The 21969-nt window shown below is 39.6% G+C and overlaps 1 protein-coding gene across 5 annotated transcripts in view; it reads right to left on the bottom strand.

The window, feature by feature from the left end:
- Nucleotides 1-21969, bottom strand: part of GART (phosphoribosylglycinamide formyltransferase, phosphoribosylglycinamide synthetase, phosphoribosylaminoimidazole synthetase) — a 31749-nt gene that overhangs the window by 6743 nt on the left and 3037 nt on the right. For 4 of the 5 annotated variants that reach the window (XM_032865400.1, XM_032865399.1, XM_032865403.1 and 1 more), the window contains exons 2-16: nt 20456-20641; nt 17671-17766; nt 17020-17194; nt 15827-15938; nt 14807-14875; nt 14183-14308; nt 12308-12395; nt 11996-12081; nt 11642-11810; nt 8888-9119; nt 6279-6373; nt 5788-5897; nt 4617-4815; nt 3189-3440; nt 2586-2738 (exon numbers count right to left, since the gene is read on the bottom strand). In XM_032865400.1, the coding sequence (XP_032721291.1) occupies nt 2586-2738; nt 3189-3440; nt 4617-4815; nt 5788-5897; nt 6279-6373; nt 8888-9119; nt 11642-11810; nt 11996-12081; nt 12308-12395; nt 14183-14308; nt 14807-14875; nt 15827-15938; nt 17020-17194; nt 17671-17766; nt 20456-20600 (2107 nt within the window). In that variant the 5' untranslated portion in view covers nt 20601-20641. Of the gene's footprint in view, nt 1-2585; nt 2739-3188; nt 3441-4616; nt 4816-5787; nt 5898-6278; nt 6374-8887; nt 9120-11641; nt 11811-11995; nt 12082-12307; nt 12396-14182; nt 14309-14806; nt 14876-15826; nt 15939-17019; nt 17195-17670; nt 17767-20455; nt 20642-21103; nt 21123-21969 lie in introns of those variants that run through there. The other variant, XM_032865401.1, reaches the window with a different exon arrangement.

Below are 21969 nucleotides of genomic sequence, written 5' to 3'. Positions count from 1 at the left end.
TATGATCTCATTTTAGCAAAATGATTAACAAAGTATCGGTTTGTAAGCAAACAAACCAACCCTATAAGGCTATAAGCCTGGCTTCTAAAAATGATCAGATGTCAGGAGTCATACAACCAGTTGCAAATTTAATGTTGAAAACGCCTTACCTAAATCTGTTGGTGGAGTAGGATTCCTAGAAGAAACCTCAGAGCTGATATAAGGGCCTGACTTTCTTTTTTACTGGGACACAGACATTTGTGTGACACAACCACCACGGCTATTGGGAATATGGTGAAATCAACTGTACGTCATGATCCAGTTCGGACTCTTTGGGTTCTCTCCGAGCTTCATGTACTCTGACGCTACTGTTGGCTCAGCAAATCCACTCATGGGCACCTACAGCTGCTTCCAGCCTGACTGGACCAACCCACTCAAAAAAAAACACTTTTTTTTAGAGATTTTATTTATTTATTTGACAGAGAGAAAGATCACAAGTAGGCAGAGAGGCACGCAGAGAGAGAGGGGGAAGCAGGCTCCCAGAGCCTGATGCAGGGCTTGATACCAGGACCCTGAGACCATGACCTGAGCTGAGGGTAGAGGCTCAACCCACTGAGTCACCCAGGCGCCCCCAATTTTTTCTTTTTTTAAATTTGTGTTTCAAGGCCATATATACTCATACTTTGGGAGAAAAATCACACAACCACCTTCGCCTTCATGTTCAGTGCTTCTTGTCTCATTCTTGTTCCTGACCGAGTCTATCTCATTATTTACTCTTTTCCGCATGCCCTCACTCCTGGGTCTGCTCATCTCGCTAACCCCTTCGTACCTCACTGGGAAAAGGGGCTACTTTATGTGAACTTCTTTAGCTTCTAGTCCGTTAAAGCAATGTATATTAGTTGACCATGATAGCTGGGGCAGTTCCTCTGTTACCCTATAAAAACAGGGATGGAAAACCCTGTTGCTCATTTTGCCATGAGTATAAGTAATGATTCCCCTTCCCTTTGACCAGTAAGTTTCTTGAAACAGCAACTTCCATTCACCGTCCCTATTTATCTCTGCTACCCATTCCCCCCATGATCACGTGGTGGGTGGCATCTGCACTCACGGAGATGCTTTCTGAGCTGACTGAATCATACTGGTTTATTTCTAGTTCGCATCCTATATCCCGTGGCTGCACCTGACGCCGCTGACCAGTGTCATATTCAAATCCGTGGGGTTCCTACTTTTACGTGGTTCACTCCCTGCTTCTGGCTGTTCTTTTCTAGTAATTCTACCTCGGTCAACCTTCAAAGTAGACAGAACACTGAGGAACAACCTTGTGGTCCCTGTACTCTTTTGGCTACAACTATTACTATCTGCATCTGAGGGCCAAACCTAACCTCAGCCTGATAGCAACTTCTGCTCCCAGACACCTCACAATAAATACACTGAAGACTTAAAACACTATTCCAGGGCGCCTGGGTGGCTCAGCTGGTTGGGTGTCCAACTTGATGTCAGCTCAGATCTCGATCTCAGGGTTGTGAGATCAAGCCTCATGTTGCGCTCTGCATTCAGTGCGGAGTCTGCTTGAGATTCTCTCCCCCTTTGTGCTCCCCAACCCCACCTTACACACACCTGCACTCCCCTCACTCTTCTAAAATAAATAAATAGGGGCGCCTCGGTGGCTCAGCTGGGTGAGCATCTGACTCTTGATTTTGGCTCAGGTCATGATCTCAGGGTCCTGGGACTGAGCCCCACGTCAGGCTGTCGGTTCAGTGGGGAGTCTGCTTGAGATTCTCTCCCTCTGTCCCTCCCCCCTGCACTCTCTTTCCCAAATAAGTAAATAAATCTTTAAAAATAAATAGATAAGTAAATATTTGGGAAAAAAACACTATTGCCACTTCCTACTCCAAATCTACTTTTCCTCCTGCATCACGGATGTTACCGTCTATGTTTACTTGCTTAACTAGAAACTTGGGACTTCTTTTTCTTTCTAAGCGCAAGTGATTCTCAAATCTGTCTCCCTTCTCTATGCCTTGGTTTGGGTCCTGCTTATCCCTTGCACAGGCTACCATTTCGCTTCCTGGCATATTCTGGTTCTATCTTGATAGAGCCTGAGATTACCAACCTCTCATATCCCCCAAAGCACTTCATCTATATAAGTCGATTACATGAGGGGACTTTATGCCTTATAAATGTGGCTAAGAAAGCAAAAAGAGGCTAGTTTTATTTTTTTCTGAGAAAAAAAATAAATTAAAAATAAATTTAAAAAAAGGCCAGTTTTTATTTTTTCTGAGAAACCCCAATAATTTAAGAATTTTCCATATAGCAACGCCTGTGTGGCTCAGTCATTACATGTCTGTCTTTGGCTTGGGTCATGATCCCAGAGTCCTTGGATCAAGCCCTGCGTTGGGCTCCCTGCTCAGCGTGAAGTCTGCTTTTCCCTCTCCTTATCCTCTTGCTTGTGTACCTTCTTTCACTCTCTGTCAAATAAATAAAATCTTAAAAAAAATTTTACTTCCTCACATATATAATTATATGTGTACTAACTACCCATGGTTTTCTTCCACAATGCATTTTTCCTCCAAATGGATTTCTGAACAAGTTCCTTTCAGCAATCTTACCTAAATCCACCCCAAACTTCTGAGGAAGGACTCTGGGGATGTTTTCTAGCAATCCTCCACCGGTAATATGGGCAAAGGCCTTGACGTGTCCTGAACGTAGGACAGGTAGCAGTGAATGGCTGTAGATTCTGGTTGGAGTAAGAAGTAAGTCCCCTGTGTATTGGAGAGAAGAGATAAACTTAGCCTATGAACATAAAACCAAAGCATATGTCAATAACAATTCTGAAACAGGGGCGCCTGGGTGGCTCAGTGGGTTAAGCCGCTGCCTTCGGCTCAGGTCATGATCCCAGGGTCCTGGGATCGAGTCCCGCATCGGGCTCCCTGCTCAGCAGGGAGTCTGCTTCCCTCTCTCTCTCTGCCTGCTTCTCTGTCTACTTGTGATCTCTCTCTCTGTCAAATAAATAAATAAAATCTTTAAAAAAAAAAAAAAATTCTGAAACAGAGAATGATTCGACCCTGCAGGCACGCCAGTTCTATGGTAATGTCCAAACAGTGAACTCATAGGGTAATATAATTTATTCCATTCTAATTAACTAATGAAAGACTAATCCATTAAGCGGTTGCTCACATATTTCTAAGGAAAATTTAAATATGAGAGTTTACCTAAGGTCTGATCACCACAGCCTTCAGGTGCTGGAGATGAGTACTGGAGGGAGGATTTTGCTACAATTTTCCTTACAAGGCTAAATCCATTGCTGTGAAGACCCGATGAAGCTACTCCAACCACAGCATCCCCTTCAGTGATTCTTTCCAGGTGAGGCAGTTTCTGATCCCGCTCCATGGCACCAACGGCAAAACCAGCTAGGTCATATTCTCCCGGAGGATACATGTCGGGCATTTCTGCAGTTTCACCTCCTGGCAGAATGGTGAGACAAGAACGAAGTAGTCACATAGTATTTGTAAACCTATCTGGGAAATACTGACACCAGGTACTCTTTTTTTTCCTTTTTTAAGTTTGTCTGTGTATGTATGTATATAATTTCTACACCGAACGTGGGGCTTTGAACTCACGACCCCAAGATCAAGAGGTGCATAGTTTTCTGACTGAGCTAGCCAGGCATACCCACTCTTATTATGAACAATTAAACACATGGCTATGTTCCACAAATATAAAAAAAAAAAAAGTCCTCTATTAGCTGCCTAAAAGAACTTTCGACCGAGCATGATTTCAAGGGAAACAGTACTAATTTTCATGAAGAAAATGTATAGCCCGAATAGCATTATCATCAAAGAATGAATAGTTGGTTGAATATAATGTCATTTCTACATTAGTTTAATTTTACAAATGCTTTTATTTATATTTGATCTTTATAATCATCCTATATTCCAGATGATGGTACGGGCTTAGAGAAGTGATTTAATCAGGGCTGCTTACATCCAAATGCCCTGGCCTAAGAAGTACAGCATAGCTCACTTTTGTGATGACATGTAAAGATAGGGTCTAGGCAGGCAGTCTCCAAAATTACAAACTGTTCTAAAAGATGGTTGAAAAGGTCATTTTGCCTTTGGGGACAGATGTGTCCATGGGAATGGTTAATACAAAAGAGGCAGTTTCATTGCTTGGGCAACCTGCAATTCATTTTGCTCAAAGTTCCCACATACATTTAAGCAATATTTCTGTAAATCTTAGGTACATTTTATTCTTAGTGTTACTTCTGTTGGAAAATAATGCTTAAGACTTAGAATGTTAGGAATCATCTACTTCTGGTGCAGGCCAGTAAGGAGGAAATAACCCTTAACGTTGTCTGTGCATGAGGACTTTGAGAAAGACAGGAATGGAAATAGTAAACAAAGATCAGGGAAAAAGGTAAGGCCTGGCTTACAGTTTACGAGTAGGAATCTGGGGGACAAACCCTTGAGGAGGGGCTTGAGGGCAAGATCTAAGTTTTCTTCCGGTAATGTTATTTATATTTTATTCGTCTTATGATGTAATCTGTAGTTTTTCTTCTTAGCTATATAAGTACTAATCGCATTTAGACATAGGGCTAAAATATAGTAAAAAGGACATGTGATTAAAACGGATGGTCATACCAAGGAGAGCACATCGAGCTTTTCCACAGGCTCTGGAGATTCCAGCGACAATAGCTTCAGTTGTATTAAGGTCAAGTTTTCCACAGGAAAAGTAATCGAGGAAGAAAAGGGGCTCTGCCCCTTGGGCCAGAATGTCATTGACACACATTGCAACCAGATCTTGACCAATGGTATCATGTTTGTTACACTGCTGGGCAATCTAAAGAAGTACAACACACAACACAGAACATACGCTCCAAATTATACCTTGTCAGTTTATCGATGGAGACTAATAAATATTGCTATTTGGCCAGCTGCTCCAAACACCTAAAGATAAAATATTAAATTCTGATAAGCTACTTGATCCAAAACTATCCCATTTTTAATTTTTATTTTAAAAAGGTTTTTATTATTTGAGAGATAGAGAGCATGCATGGGAGGGGTGCAGAGGAGAGGGAGAGGGAGGAGTAAACTCCCTGCTGAGCAAGGAGCCTGATGTGGGGCTCAGATCTGGGAACTCCAGAATGACGACCTGAGCTGAGGCAGATGCTTAAGGACTGAGCCACATAGGTGCCCCCAAAATATCTCATCTTTTAAAAAAAATTTATTTAGAGAGGAAGAGAGAGTGAGTATGGGGATGGGGGAGGGGCAGAGGGAATCTCAAGCAGACTCCCTGCTGAGCACGGAGCTGGATGTAGGGCTGGATCCCACGACTCTGAGATCATGACCTGAGAGTCCAACACTTAACAGACAAGCCACCCAGGTACCCCCAAAGGTGTCACATTTAATCCCCTCCAATAACGCTTCCATCCGGAAAGAGATTCAACATTGTGTTGTTAGAAAAATGTACATATTTGGGGCACCTGCGTGGCTCAATGGGTTGAGCCTCTGCTTTGGCTCAGGTCATGATCTCAGGGTCCTGGGATCGAGCCCCGCATCAGGCTCTCTGCTCGGCGGGGATCCTGCATCCCCCCTCTCTCTGCCTGCTGCTCTGCCTACTTGTGATCTGTTGAATAAATAAATAAAATCTTTTAAAAAAATGTACATATTTTAGCCATATTTTATGGTTATTTGGTATGGTTCTCTTCAGTGCATATACGTCAAGAGGGGAAAAATATGTATTTGGTATACAGTAAATTCTCTCCTATCATTCACAAAAGGCCTTTATTCAATCACATAGGTATCTGATTACCTTCAGTTTAGTTCCAACACCATCTGTTCCACTTGCCAGAAGAGGATCTTTGAAACCAGCTGCTTTCAAATCAAAAAGACCAGCAAAACCTCCAAGATCAACATCACAGCCTAATGGGGAGGAAATTAATTATTGGCTGCATTGTAATAGACTAAACATGGATATACAAACCATTTCTTCAGAAGCACGGCTACAATAAGAGATGCCTTTTCTGAGAACGGAAGAGTACCACGTGCTCAAAGAATTGATCAAGAAATGATTATATACAAAAGGGGTAGATATATCTTTTTGAATTTAACATTATGTATAAGAAATGCTTTCCTTAATATTAGAAACAAGAAAGCAGAAGACTATGGGTTTGGCTTAGACAGGGCAAGACTTAGCAACCTGGCATTAACTTGGAATATTTTCCTCAGTAAACTACAAAGCCCCAATCAATTCACAATGCCTGTCACAGTTAACTAACTAGCAAAGGACAGGCTCTGACTTACCTGGTCTGGAGGTAGCTTTTGCTAAAGGTTTAATTTTCTTGACCAGCATATTTCCAGCTGCAATGTCTACCCCAGATTCCTTGTAAGTCAGGCCCCTAAAGAATTAAATGAAACAAACACATCATCTAAATGCCAGGGAAAATTAGTTTAAGGTATTATTTAAAACAGAAGATGACTTGCATGTATCTCACTGTGCCAGGCCCCATCCATAAATTTTGATTTAACTGGTCAGGGGTAGGCCCTGAAAATTGACTGTGTTTAAGTAACTGCCCCAGTTGACTCCATTGTATCATCACTATGGAGAACTACTTCTCTTTACTTATTTCTTCTAGAAGTACTTCAGGTACCCACAGGTAGCTAGATATACTGATATTTTGCCACACTTTTCTATTCAATTTAGGTATAGGAAGCAATGTCAAAATGGAGTAAAAAAAGTAAAAATTGGGATTATACGCACGCTACAAAAAAAAAAAATTCCTAAATAATGAAACTGGACTCTTACTGCAGTAGAGAGTTGTGTAAGTTTCCTTATGGCTGAAGACAGCAAGAAACAAGGTAAAAACACATTGGAAAAAACAAAACCAGATAATGATACTCAGTGCATTATTCCCTTCTAAATATAAATAGGGCCAACATGTTGAAGCAGTGCATCTAAAATTCATGAACAGCCCTGGGAATTCAGTAGCCTTGTCTTACAAAAATAAGTACTTTGGCCTATTGGGATGTAGTGATACATGAAGAAATATGTGAAATTTTATTAGAAACAAGGGGTCAGGGTACAAATAGAGTTGAGAGCTTTGGCAATTAACACCAATGAAATTAGTAGTCTGGGGGTCATGTTCAGAAAGGAAACAAAGTTATGCTGATTTAAAAAAAAACCTTTCTTAGATAGAAGCTGGTATTTTTGCCTCTCATTTTCTTCATCTTTAATTTTACAAATTTAATTTTGCAATTGGTCATTTCAATGGAATCCAGTTATTTTAAAATAAGAAATAAAAATAAAACTTTTAGCATGGTATTTTAATGTTCTTAATCCTAAACAATTTCTAGTATTTAAACTTTAAATATTTGTCTATCAATTAATAGGATTAAGTTTAATTAAGTTGCTAAAAATTTCATTTTTTTCTAAAACATTTATCTCATAGACAAACTCAATGAACAAAAGAAACTATGATATATACTTAAGAAATCAAAACACCCACATTTGCAATTAATAGTTTATTGATTTTACAAAGGAATAATTATATGTGTTAAGAAATTATACATTTAAAATGTAAAAATACATCTTAGTAATAAATATAAACACACTAACAAAATGAGACTGCCAAAATTTACAGTATAATCAAATTAAGTTGCAAAGGTAGAAGGCCAATATTTTCATCTTTTTTTTTTTTTAAGATTTTATTTATTTATTTGACAGAGAGAGAGATCACAAGCAGACAGACAGGCAGCCAGAAAGAGAGAAGGGAAAGCAGGCTCCCTGCTAAGCAGATAGCCTGACGTGGGGCTCGATCCCAGGACCCTGAGATCATGACCTGAGCCCAAGGCAGAGGCTTTAACCCACTGAGCCACCCAGGCGCCCCCTCATCTTGAAATCTTTGACAAAATCATGAACTAAGATGAAAATACAACCGTAATATTAAAATATGTAACTCAAGGAATAAAAATCCTTTCCCCATCTTTATTGATGAATACTTGACAAATGATTACATATATTTCAAATATACAATGTGAAAAAGTCCTTATTATCACTGTGATTTTACTGAACTTTTCTTTTTTTTCTTTCAAAGATTTTATTTATTTATTTGACAGACACGGATCACAGTTAGGCAGAGAGACAGGCAGAGAGGGGGAAGCAGGCTTCCCGCTGAGCAGAGAGCTGGATGCGGGGCTCGATCCCACAACCCTAAGATCATGACCTGAGTTGTAGGCAGAGGCTTAATCTACTGAGTCACCCAGGCGCCCCTTTACTGAACTTTTTTTTTTTTTTTTAAATTTTATTTGTTTGACAGAGAGAGAGAGAGAGATCACAAGTAGGCAGAGAGGCAGGCAGAGAGAGAGAGAGGGAAGCAGGCTCCCCACCGAGCAGAGAGCCTGATGCGGGGCTCGATCCCAGGACCCTGAGATCATGACCTGAGCCGAAGGCAGAGGCTTTAACCCACTGAGCCACCCAGGCGCCCCTTTACGGAACTTTTCAAACACAAAGACCTACCATGAAGCTTTTCCCACTTCAATTGAATTTTTTTTTTAAAAGATTTTACTTATTAGAGGGAAAGAGAGAATGAGTGGTGGGGAGGGGCACAGGGGAGAGACAGAGAAAAGCAGACTCCCTGCTGAATAGAAAAACCTGATGTGGGGCTCGATCCCAGGACCTAGAGATCATAACCTGAGCCTAAGGCAGACAGTTAACAGACTGAGCGACCCAGGCACCCCCATGTGAATACCGTTCTAACTAGTTTTGCCTCAGACTAAATGTAAGTCAAAATTAGAGCAGTTCCATAGAGAGAAAAGATTATGTAATGGCTTAGTATAAGGTTAAGAGAATTTTCTATATAGCCATTTACATCAGTTCTGAGGCTGTGCTAGAACTACCTCGGTAGGAAATTTACCTGGGCTGCTGGAGAAAAGCTATGGCGCGATAGCCGATGTCCTTCCTGTAAATGGCTCCCTCAAACTTTATAGCAGCTAGTCCTTTTTTGGCTTCTTCAAGGGCCAAGATGAGATTTTCCCGGATTGCTGTTACCGTAAGGACTCTACCCCCGTTAGTCACCACTCTGCCATCTTTCAGGGCAGTGCCTGCGTGGAACACCTCCAGTCCTAAAGCTTGAACAGCAGGAAACCCTGTAAGAGAGCACATTTACATAATAACAGTAGTCAACACTTCTGAAGTGGTTTATAATTTTCTTAAGTCTTCTTTTTTAAAGTTTATTTTAAGATTTTATTTTACTGAAGGAGAGAGAGAGGGCACAAGTTGGGGAGGAGCGGAGGCAGAGGCTGAGTAAGAAACAGACTCCCCATTGAGCAGGGAGCCCGATGTGGGGCTCAATCCCAGGACCCTAGGATCATGACCTGAGCCGAAGACAGACGCCTGACTGACTGAGCAGCCCTGATGCCTGAAGATTTTTTTCAATAAGATTTTTATTTCACTTAAATGACCCTTCACAAGAATCCTATCAGGAAGGAATAAGGCAACAAGATAGCAAACAGACCGTCTCAAGAACAGTCTGTTCTGCTCTAGGGTGGTAACTGTATTATCATTAATCTGTATTATAACCTCATGAAAGAACTATTGTTTCAGTGGGGTAGGAAAAAAAAATAACCTAAGTCTAAAAAGTTTAAAAACTTAAATGTAGAGCTGATGCTTAAACAATGCTGGGGTTGGGGTGCTGACCTCCCTTCATAGTCCAAAATCCACATATAACTTTTGACTCCTCAAAAACTTAACTACTAACTTAACTACTACTTAACTGCTGCTGCCTTACCAATAATATAAAGTCGAGTAATGCATACTCTGTATGTAATATGTGACATATATAATATGTAACATTCTGTATGTTATATACTATATTCTTACAATAAAGTAAACTAGACAAAACGTTATTAACAAAGCCATAAGAAAAAAATACCTTTATAGTACTGTACTCTACAAAAACCCGTGTATGTAAGTACACCCATGCAGTTCAAACCCATGTTGTTCAAGGGTCAGCTGTACCGCTATTCTCTCCTGACAGGACGTTAAGAACTAAAACTTAAAAGGGAAAAAAGAAAAAAAAATCCCTAAACATCAATGAATAAAACCTATACTTAATCACCTTTTACTTATGAGTAAAGGAATTTCTTTTTGTCATGGCCGTACAAATTGCTTTCTTTCTTTCTTCTTTAAATAACCAATAGAATAACTGTAATGCAAAACATATTCTTAATCTTTTCCCTGGTATAACAATTATAAAATCTTAAAACAAATCTGACTTAAATTTGGTTTTAGGCCCAATTTAAAATCCCTAACTTAATTTTCTTTCGAATTATTCTTAAGCGCTCATGTATAATTTTACACTTAAAATATTATTAGACCGTATTTTCTATATTCTCAAGTGACCAACATGACAGTTTTATACAAAGATAACCTCTTAATTAAAACAAAACAACCCCAACAACACCCCACTCATATACTGTTTATCTTTTTTGGTTACCACTTCTCTTTTAGCATCACAGTTGGTAATATGTTAACGAAGATATTCCCTAAATGTTTTTATAGCACAGGGGCACTAGTCATAGGTACCCACGTACCTACTAGTACTGGGAATACCTAATATCGCTGGCAAAGAAAGGACTATTACACTTGTCACCTCAATCTTTGGGAAATTTCATCAATATAAGTGATCTTGATTCTATCCCTTCTCTTTGTTCATTTAAAAGGCAATCAGGAGTGCCTAAGTAGCTCAGTCGTTTGAGCATCCCACTCTTGATTTCCGCTAAGGTCATGGTCTCAGGGTCCGTGAAACTGAACCCTGCATCCGGCTCCATGATCAGTATGGAGTTTGCTTGAGATTCTCTCCCTTTCCCTCCCCCTCTCCCTGCTCACTTCGCATGTAAGTGTGTGTGCACACAGGTACGCTCTCTCTCAACTAAAGAAAAAAAAATCTTATAAAAATAAAAGGCAACTGATTCCTGATTGCACAGGTACCATGACTGGGATTCACAGGGCAATGAACTTCTTGTCTGGGCAAAGCAGGAACTAGAGTGTTTGAACCAAAGACAACGTTAGGGTCTGAGGAAGGCCAAACGAGAGCCTGCCAGGGATCTTGGAGGTCTGCCTTTGGGCTTATGGCACTAGAACTTATTTGGCCTTTTAAGACACTGTTTTATTTAATATCATTTAATAAGAGATGCCTCACTTCCTATAAAGAGAAACAGAATAGTTTTGAAACTGTTTTAATTCTGTTGTCCAAGTGACTATGGGGTACACTGCAAACAGGAGGTGGGGGTGGGGTGTCTAGTTACGATTATGCCTCTGAAGTTTATCTGATGTAGTTTCTACTAATGATGTGCTGATTTTCCTGAGTTCCCTCTATTATCAGGGCTCTTGGAGGACAGGAGAGAAAGGCACACTGAGTGGTACTCTGGAAACTTGACGGGGCCCATATAGGTCTTCCTTGTGCAGGAAGGGACATGGATGGCAGTTTTTCAAATACTGTAACTTTGGATATTTGCATACCCTCATCCAACATGGTTAAAAAACTCCTGAAAGGTTTCTGATGGCCTTAGGCCCCTAAAAGGAGCAGAGCACAGCCTGGAAGGAAGGCCTACCGTAATGCTGGTCACCTGTCACTCTGTAATTCCACCTTTTGTTCTCCGATATTCACCTGTTATCTCCACACCCTTGGTGTAATCTCCCGGATAGCCTTTACTTGCCATCACGACAGTTACTGCAGTGCGGTTTTCAAACCAGACAGGCAGAGATGTACAGAGCAGGCCATCCAAGGTAGACTGAATCACTTCATAAAGATCACTTTTAAGAAGCGGGAGGATCACCTGGAAAAACATGATCAACATGGCAGCTGAGAAATTTTAGTTCTCTCTAGACGATGTATTCACTGAGGTACCAGCAGAACTTGCATATATTCCTTAAAGGAAATTATTTCAAGGCCGATAAATCCTGAGATTAGAAAACACACATCTACAAAATAACACTTGTATTATTTTTAACTATTACTCACTTGGCACTCTGGATCACCGAAACGGCAATTGAACTCCAGAACTTTTGGGCCATCCTTGGTCAGCATTATACCAGCATAGAGAACACCTGCATGGGAAAGGAACAGCAACAAAAACAAAACCAAACTATAATGAATACACTGCGGCTGAAAATTAGCATTTAAGGTACTAATACTTGAGGTTCTGTACTAACTATGGCAAAAGTTACAATTGTGGTCAATTAAAAAGTGGTGAAAAAAGAGAAACTGGGTAAGTTTTATCAAGGTGTAAAGTCACTCTAAGAATAGTGTCCACCATGACGTCAGTGTGCTCACCTGTGTATGGCATACCCTCTTGCTGCATGCCATCCACTGTCCTCTGAAGAATGCTATTTTTTATTTTCAGGAACAAATCCTTAGAAACCTGGGGAACATATAGGAACATTTAAATCTAACTGGGTATTTAAAAAAACAAAAACAAAAACCATCTTATAAACAGTATTATATGGGACAATGAAAGGGGACAGTGAGAACTATTATTTTTTACTTCCTCAGACAGGCTGAGCACTTTAAATTCTTAAGCTTTTAAATCCCTCACATTGATTCTATCAAGTAAGTAGTCCGTCTCATTGTTACAAAATAGGAAAGAAGACCTCTGAGAAAAATTATCATAAGCAGAAGCTAGATTATGTATTTACTGATCAGTGTTTGCTGCCATTTCAGCACTAAATGTTAAATCACCTTTTCTACTGAATCTAGAGATTTTCAAACATGTACACACTTAAAACTCACTAAAAATAGTTTTCTAAAACATAATAATAGAGCGCCTGGGTGGCTCAGTGGGTTAAAGCCTCTGCCTTTGGCTCAGGTCATGATCCCAGGGTCCTGGGATTGAGTCCTGCATCAGGCTCTCTGCTGGGGGGTGGGGAGCGAGGGGAGCCTGCTTCCTCCTCTCTCTCTGCCTGCTTCTCTGCCTACTTGGGATCTCTGTCAAATAAATAAAATAAAATCTTAAAAACAAACAAACAAACAAACAAATAGACATAATAATAAAAATGAAAAAAGTTCCTCTACCACCTTGACACCCTTTTGTATCCTTTTGGTATATTCTATGCCTATTTCATAAGCCGATAAAGAATCTGAGTTTATGGGACGCCTGGGTGGCTCAGTCAGTTAAGGGGCTGCCTTCGGCTCGGGTCATGATCCCAGTGTCCTGGGATCGAGTCCCACATCAGGCTCCTTGCTTGGCAGGGAGCCTGCTTCTCCCTCTGCCTCTGCCTGCCACTCTGCCTGCCTGTGCACGCTCTCTCTCTCTGACAAATAAATAACAAAATAAAATCTTTAAAAAAACAAAAAAGAATCTGAGTTTATAAATTTAATTGTAAAAATTAGACTTAGAAATAATTCTTTTTTGAAAAATATCTTATTTTTCAAATATTTTATTTTTAAGTAATCTCTATACCCAACGTGGGGCTTGAACTCAAAACCCCAAAACCAAGAGTCACACTCCCCACTGACTAAGCCAGTCAGGTATCCCTAGAGATAGTTCTGAAACTAAAATTACATTTCCCAAATAGCAATTTTAATACTTATAGCTTAAAGTAAATCCTGTTTTTAATCTTTTTAATTCAGAAAATGTGTATAAGGCACTATATTATCAGCATAAATAACAAATGACTATCCTCAGTGCAAAGAATGGGTGAGTTTCTGAAGTATTAGTTCTACTTATAAGACACCCAATGCAGATTTCTTATAAAAACTGTCCAGAAATTGTTTGGAAACATACTTTATGTACCCACCATGAATTACAGAGACCATAAAAACAAATTAGTCTGACTTGGTTCTCAATTCATCTCTGTTTCACACACACAAGCGCGCGCACACACATTTATTGAGCACTTATGTGCTGGGCCTTGGATATCTAAAGGTGAGTAAAAAATAATTTTAGACTTTAATTGGCTCTCATGGCTTAAATATAGCATGTAGAGAGCAGGAACTAAGGATATGTTCAACCCATACACAACTTAATTCTTCAGATTTTAGAAAAAGTTTGTTTTAGAATGACACTAGAAGAGATAGTTTTCATTTAACAGGACATCCAAATTGCTGATTAGTAATATTAAGTATAGAAAACAGAAAAGTATGATCTAATAGCTCTTTGAGATGACTTAAACAATGACTACTGAACTTCAGCTGCGCCTCTGGAAGTACCTGAGGTGCTGGACAATAGGCTCCCATACCCCCTGTGTTGGGGCCGTGATCTCCCTCCAACAATCGCTTATGGTCTTGTGCTGGGGGCATGGGGGCCACGGTCCTTCCATCAGTGAAGCACAGACACTGTAGAGAAAACAAAACAGTCCACTTATTAAATGGCAAAAAGTAAAAAAAAAATTAATGAGGGGAACCATATGAACCTTAACTCTTCCCGGGGGAAAAAAATTTTTTAAAAGAAGTTGAAACATAAATAAGCCTAAGCTATCTATAGCAAGAATCAAAACATCTTGTATATTCAATTTCTGAGGGATCTATAATTTTTGAGCCAGTTAGAAAAAAAAGGTCAAGCTACTCTCAGAGTGAAGTATTTCAACCTTACCCCCCTTAAATAATATGGGATAAAAATCCAAGTCCTCTACTGATATACAGGGCATGATTAAAAGAGGGTAAGTTTTTTTTTACTTGCATCCAAAACATTAAACATACACGAATTCCTTTGTAAGTGTTGGGTTTATGCCTTCAGATGAAGCAACCAAAACAAATCATGTCTTTCTGGGGCTCACAAAGCAGGTAATACAGCTTTTCCTACTGTAGAAAAGCCAAAAAGGTGGATATACGTACAGACACCTCTTCTCCTTCAAGAATTTCTTCAATGACAATTGTTTCTCCAGCTGCTCCATAAGCTTTATCCTTATACAAAAAAAAAAAAAAAGAAAGAAAAAGGCTCTTAATATTTACTCAATGAGCTATTGTCATTTTTCACCATTTGTATTATGAACCAATTCACTAGTACTGTAATTTCCTTTTCCTTTTCTGAGAGCCTCAAAGGAACATATGAATGTTTCCCTTTTTTCCCCCCCAGTTTATTTATCTGTGGCGCCTGGCTGGCTCAGTTGGGAAGAACATGTGACTCTTGATCTTGGGGTCATGAGTCTGAACCCCACAGGTGTAGAGATTACTTAAATAAATAAACTTTATTTAATTATTTAAAAGTTTATTTATTCACTTAGTAATCTCTAGCCAGGCGCCCCATATGAATGTTTCCTATCTTGACATGTGGCAATAATGCAGAGCCAGCACTGGTACAGATGAAATGAAAAAATCATTAACACTCTTCTGGGGATCCAGCTTTCTAGTTTCCAGTCATGTAACAAAAAAAGATATATTCATCCTTACCACTTAATTCTTATGTCTGATTATAATTATGATATGCTTGTCTGCTAACCTTATACTAGAGCATGCCTTTGAAAATAGACTTCTATAAGGGAGAATAATCAAGAGGGAAAGTAAAAGAAAAGTGTATTAATTCATTGCTTCGCTTCTTAGACTTGCGACACCAAGGACAAATACTTTTTGCTTCCATGGATGGTTGAGAATTTGAATGTTCTGTAGTCTGAGGATTTTCTACCTTTCTGCAGCAGACAGCAAAGCATGCTAGTACTTACTTCCAAAGAACAGCATGGTGATTTAGCCATCAGTAGAGATCTGTAAAAACCCTTTTATAGACATGCATTATAATACATGGTATTATAAAAAAATTTACCCGTATGTTTGCTAGATAGGTTCTTCTTCCCTTGAGCAACATTTCATAAACTTAAGGAGTACCCAGCACAGTGTGACTTTTCCAGAGGAACAACCTACCTGCATGATCTCCTGTACAGCCCTGCAGGCCTCTTCTTTGCTCTTGGCAACAACCACTCCTTTTCCAGCCGCAAGACCACTGGCCTTCACAACCAAAGCAGGGAAATCTGCACTGTGAAGACAGAGTAATATTCAACATCCAAAAAATCCTTAAATTCAAAAGCCTCAAGTGCTGAAATGTAATGATGAGCTATAGCAACCACCAAAAAGCATAAAAAGAATTACTTAAATCAACACCATTTTGATATACTTCTTCCCCCCGGGATTTTTTCCCTACGTATTCCTTTATAGTTGTGATCATATGGTACATACAATTTTGCTTTTTTCACTTATCATGAGATCATACAGGCAACATCTTTGGAAGACAAAAGCAGTTGTATAGCGTAAGTATGGAAGGATCCTTAAGAACAAAGCAGTGAATTATACTTTCATTCCAATAGAAGATGTGACTGTATAAGACCATCATAAGCATGAAAATACAAGTCATTTTTGAAAGTACACAGAAGAAACTATTCTTGGTAATTTCTTTTGTTGGGTGGGACTGGAGATCTAGAAAGAAACTTACCCAAAGTAAGTAACAAAATTGTTACTTACCCAAGGCATCTGGCTACAAGGAAATAATAACATTCATTGTCTAAGAAACCCTGTAGGATGAAGAATGAATAAAGAATGAAATTGACTCAACTAAAAGGAAAACATAACAGATAAAAGGGGTAAGTGTCAACCAAAAAAGGGCAAAAGCATGTATCTACCATCATTCATTGTTTCATATTTTTGATACAACAGAGAACAAGAATGTCTGGTCTTAAGATTTAGATCTAAGTGGCATTGGCAGAAGGCCAAGTGATGATTCTTCAATCCAGTTAATTATTTATGAAAGAATCAACATCCTTCATGTTGTAAGATGCCACTGTGTTTATTAGTTTGACCATAAGGAGTGCAGGACTGCTAAACCAAATGTATCTTTTCCCCTAGAAACTCCTCAGTAATGTTAAAAATATTCTTCTTTCTGCAAGGCCACAAGATTGTACAACTACACATGCACAGGGTCCCATTTTACTTTGACGTTGGAGAAACACAGCATGAGTTTTTCTGCCATGAATATCATACTATAAACCTGTGACACAAAAGTGACCTGTGTATTTAAATATTCTTACAAAACAATGGCCCCTCACAGGCAATCTTTTAGCTACCTCATTATAAAGCTGCAGGCTTCTTCAGGTTTGGTGAAAGCTCTCCACCGTGCAGTTGGGATTCTATGTCGGTCCATAAACTCTTTGGCAAATCTCTTGCTGGACTCTAACTGAGCTGCTTCTGCAGTAGGACCAAAGCATTGGACTCCTGCAGACGTCAGGTTCCCAACAATTCCTATGGACAGAAATGAGCAGCTTTAGGTGAACCAAGGTCTCTGCAGAGCCTTCTGACTCTGAACAATCAGGATTAGACTAAATCTACATCGACATAAGGCGGATGAGTAGTGGCAGAGAGTAAGTTTCTCATGTTGCCTACTGCATATGAACAAAAACGTCACTAACATGTGATTCAAACAGAGCAAAAGTTATTTGTTAGAGTCAAACATATGATTATTAACTGGATACCATAACAGAGCAGAATATAAACATTTAAAATATTTTCCACAGTTGCAAATCTGCTCTTTCATTCATCACATTATTGACGTGTCACGGAAAAAATGGAGACTCCTTAAATTTCAAGAAGGTGAAAGCTCTTTTTCCAATACTGTATGATAGCAGAAATCCTCATCCCCAAATTGAATTGGCTTAGATGATCTCTAAGCTCCTGTTGGCTTGCATATACTGTAACAATAAACAGAAAACGAACTTTACCAGCAGCCAGAGGTGCCTCTGGTCCAACAACTACGAATTCAATTTTCTCATCTTTGCAGAACTGCGCAAGGGCTGTGTGGTCATTGATCGAGATGGCTGTGAATAGAAAAAACACACCCCACCTCACTTGATACAAACATTCTTTAAATTAACAGTCATGCTGAAACATAAGTACTATACTTTGAAAGGCTTATTAACTATTGCTTTTCTTTTATGAGTACAGATGATAGTTGTACCATGAGAAATTCAGTGCCTACTGCATTAGGCTAACCAACGAGGCTCAGTCCTTGATTACTATAACTAGTTAGAAGAAAATACCAGGAAGCTTCCCAAAGAGGTATTAAAGTACTTTCTTGACCATGGTATTCATGTCGCATTGATTATAAACAAAAAAATGTCCCATAGAATATACTCAGAAACTGCCTTTTAATGTCGTTTACTCAAGATTTACTGAGAACCACCATGTCCTAGATACTGAGCTAGTCATTAAGCTAAGATGTTAACACAGAGTCCCTATGCTTAGGATGCTTATATGGGAATGTTTGGTAATATGCAAGCAAAAACAACAACAAAAACCAACAAAAAAACCCCAAACCAAGTGTGAACAAATTAGGCAAATCTGATAGTATCAGGTGAACTGAGACACTGTATCTGGTTGAGCTGGAAGGGTCTTTGTGCAAAGATGGGTAAGCTAAGAACTGAATGACAATTTTATTTATTTAAGGTTTTACTTATTTATTAAGGTTTTTTTTTAAGGTTTTATTTATCTATTTGACAGAGAGATAAAGAGAGAGCACAAGTAAGCAGAGCGGCAGGCAAAGGGAAAGAGAGAGGCAGGCTCTCTGCTGAGCCGGGAGCCCAACGCGGGGCTCGATCCCAGGAACTTGGAATCGTGACCTGAGCCGAAGGCAGCTGCTTAACCAACAGAGCCACACAGGCACCCCTATTTACTTATTTTTAGACACTTATTTCAGAGTGTGTGGGAGAGTACGGTGGGGTGGGGCACACAGAGGGCAGAGGGAGAGGAGAAGTCAACTACCGGCAGAGCCCAAAGCAGGGCTTGATCTCATGACCAAGATCATGACCTGGGTGGAAATCAAGAGTTCGATGCTCATCCAGGTGCCCCCTGAATGAAGTAACGTAGCTTACTTCGACTGACAAGCCAGGAAAATTTTCTCGATGGAATTCGAAGTAACTAGCAGCAGGACCAACCATATACTGTGTTGGTTCTACAGGCACCTTCCTGCTTCGCTGTATCTGCACCACCATTCTGAAGTTGTAAACTACTCTGTGACATTTGTGATGTGTTGGGGAAAGTGCAGAAATGGTAGAGTTCTCAAGCTACAGGAGCTGCTTGAGTAGGCTAAGGACGGAGTACCATGCACTCTGCGTTAGTACCTGCAAACACAACTGGGCTGAGCAAAGCCAACAACCTCTGTACAACAGAGAGTGGCAAGAGAGAAAGGACACACCTAACCTGTTGCTCCAAGTGGTAGCAGGCTCATGGCAATCTTGGGAGATTTTCACGGGCTGACCTATATCACATCAACTATATCTAGACAGGATGTATCGATTCTTCAATAAACACATATAATACCTCACCTACAAAGCTAAAATCCCAGGGAAGCAGATATTTTCTTATTTATCTTTTTCTTTATTATTTTTGGTACTATGCATGCAATTATTTTCTCCCAATTTGGGGCTTGTTGGATCTATGTTTTCTCCACAAATATTAAGTGCCATATAGGGTAATAGGCATGGTGTACACAATGCAAAAACAAGACAGAAGCGTTCCTTGCTTACATTCTAGAGCTTATGTTCTAGAGAGGAAATGAAGAGAGGAGATAGACAATAGAAAAGTAAAGTAAATACATATAATAGTTCATGACTGGAAACAAATGAATTGGGGGGCATGCTTTACTTAAAAACTTTAGGAAAGACCTCTTTGAGGAGATAACTGATAAACTAAGACCTGAATGATGAGGAGCCAGTCATGTTAGGTGTGGAAACAAACAAATACCAAATTCAAGGCAGCCCTGTTTGGGAAACTGATGGGACTGCATGGACAGAACATAGTGAAAAGAAAACAGAAGATATAAAATATCAGGCTGGAAAGTCAGGCAGAAGCCAGATTGTAAAGGGCTTTGGAAGGAATGTTAAGGAGTTGGAGTCCGAGTTTTATTCTAAATACTACAGGAAGCCACTGAAGAATTTAATGTAGCCTAAGAACTGATCATTTTTTCACTTTTACAAGTGAAAGAGATAAAGACTGAGGTCTATTAAGGACTCAGAATTGCCAACATTTACATTTAATAGCACTGCTCAACTTTTCATTTCTAAAAATGTATATTAAATTGCCTTTAACCTTAGGCACTTACGACTTTTTCAATGGGTATATTTTGTAAGGTTTAAACTAATTTAAGATAAAGAAATGCCATACTCTGAACAACAAGATACCTAAAATTTACAACATAAGGCAAGTATTCAAATTACCACATAAGTTTTAAAGTCAAGGAAAACATTCAAATTTGCATAGCTATCGACTATTATTAACTATTACTCCCCACATTGAAAGGTGATTACCAGGTGCGCCTGGGTGGCTCAGTGGGTTAGACTCTGCCTTTGGCTCAGGTCATGATCCCAGGGTCCTGGGATGGAGCCCCGCATCGGGCTCTCTGCTCAGCAGGGAGCCTGCTTCCCCCCCCCCCGCCTGCCTCTCTGCCTACTTGTGATCTGTCCCCCAAAAAAAAAAAAAAAAATCTTTAAAAAAAAGAAAGGTGATTACCAGTATTTGAAATCTTTTCCAAGGAGGAAGTGCCGGCATTTCCTGGGGCAACCAACACATGTTTGACATGATTAGACTGTGCAAGTTTCCAGGCCAGTGTGTGTTCCCTTCCACCGCTGCCAATTACAAGTACTCGGGCTGCCATTGCTCTCTCTGCAAAGCAGGAATCCAAAATGGAAATAAAAGCTGTAGAAAGAAAACCAGAGTTGTTATTTTAGAATGCACATACATTAGAAATTGTGATTTCTAAATATTTAAACATTCCAAAGATTCATTTGTGAAAAATTAGGACTCATAATTTGAGGATGACTATACTTCACAAAGATTAGGGAGGTCTGCATGTATGTAATCTCTACACCCAATGTGGGTCCTGAACTCATCACCCCGAGATCAAGAGTTGCATGTTCTTGCATGTTCCACCGCCCAAAGGGAGGTATTTTAAAAATGAGGAAGACTGGCCTACAGCTAGGTTAAGGAATGAAATGGTGACTTAGCTTGTAACCTGGTTTAAAAAAACAAAACAAAACAAAAACCTATGAATAATCATTCTTTAGGCTTCACTTTTCCACCTTTATAGATATATAATCATCAAGCCTCCGTTAAACATGAATCCTAACATTGCAAATTTAGACCCCAAATTTCAAGTACCTGCTTTTAAGCCTTGTGATACTACAAATAATAGACTCTGAAGTTAGAAGTTGAAAGAAATATTTAGACTGGGACCTGTAAAGGACCAGATAGTAAATATTTTCACCTTTTAGAGTCATATAATCTCTATAGTAACAAGTCAGCTCTGCTACTGTGGCACAAAAGGAGCAACAGACAATACAGAAATGGACTAACATGGCAATGTCCAGTAAAACCTTACACAACTAGGCAGTGGGAGGTAGGTCATAGCTTGTCTCTGTTCTGCTCTAAGTGATAAAAAGCTACCAGAAGCTTATAAAGAATAAGCATGAGGATGTTTATTTATGGACACTGTAATTTGAGGATCTTTCAATCTCCACATGTCATAAAAATATCATTCTTCCTTTTTTCCAACCATTTAACAATGTAAAAATTATTTGGTGAAATGTACAAAAATAGGTGGCAAGAAGGATCTGGTACAATGGCCATAATTTGCTGACTCCAGATTTAAGAAGTCCGTGTAATATGTTAGGAAGTTGGTAGAGAAGGCAAAATCAAACTTGGAACAGGTCTTTCTTTGGCTATGACATTTGATTCTTAGCAGGATGGATGCAACACCTAACTCAAGTGAGGAGTATGACCTTGGCTAAGCTCTTATGATCTCTAATTCAATTTCGTTACATCTTAAAGGATGAAAATAGGAGATCTTGCCTTAAGAGGCTACATTAAGGGGCGCCTGGGTGGCTCAGTGGGTTAAAGCCTCTGCCTTCAGCTCAGGTCATGATCCCAGGGTCCTGGGATCGAGCCCCGCGTCGGGCTCTCTGCTCAGCAGGGAGCCTGCTTCCTCCTTTCTCTCTCTGCCTGCCTCTCTGCCTACTTGTGATCTC

This window comes from Lontra canadensis, unplaced genomic scaffold (genome assembly GCF_010015895.1).
Source record: "Lontra canadensis isolate GAN:19392208 unplaced genomic scaffold, GSC_riverotter_1.0 scaffold29, whole genome shotgun sequence".
Classification (NCBI taxonomy): Eukaryota; Metazoa; Chordata; class Mammalia; order Carnivora; family Mustelidae; genus Lontra; species Lontra canadensis.
Note: the sequence above shows the minus strand (reverse complement) of the source record. Positions and strands in the feature narration are given on the sequence as shown.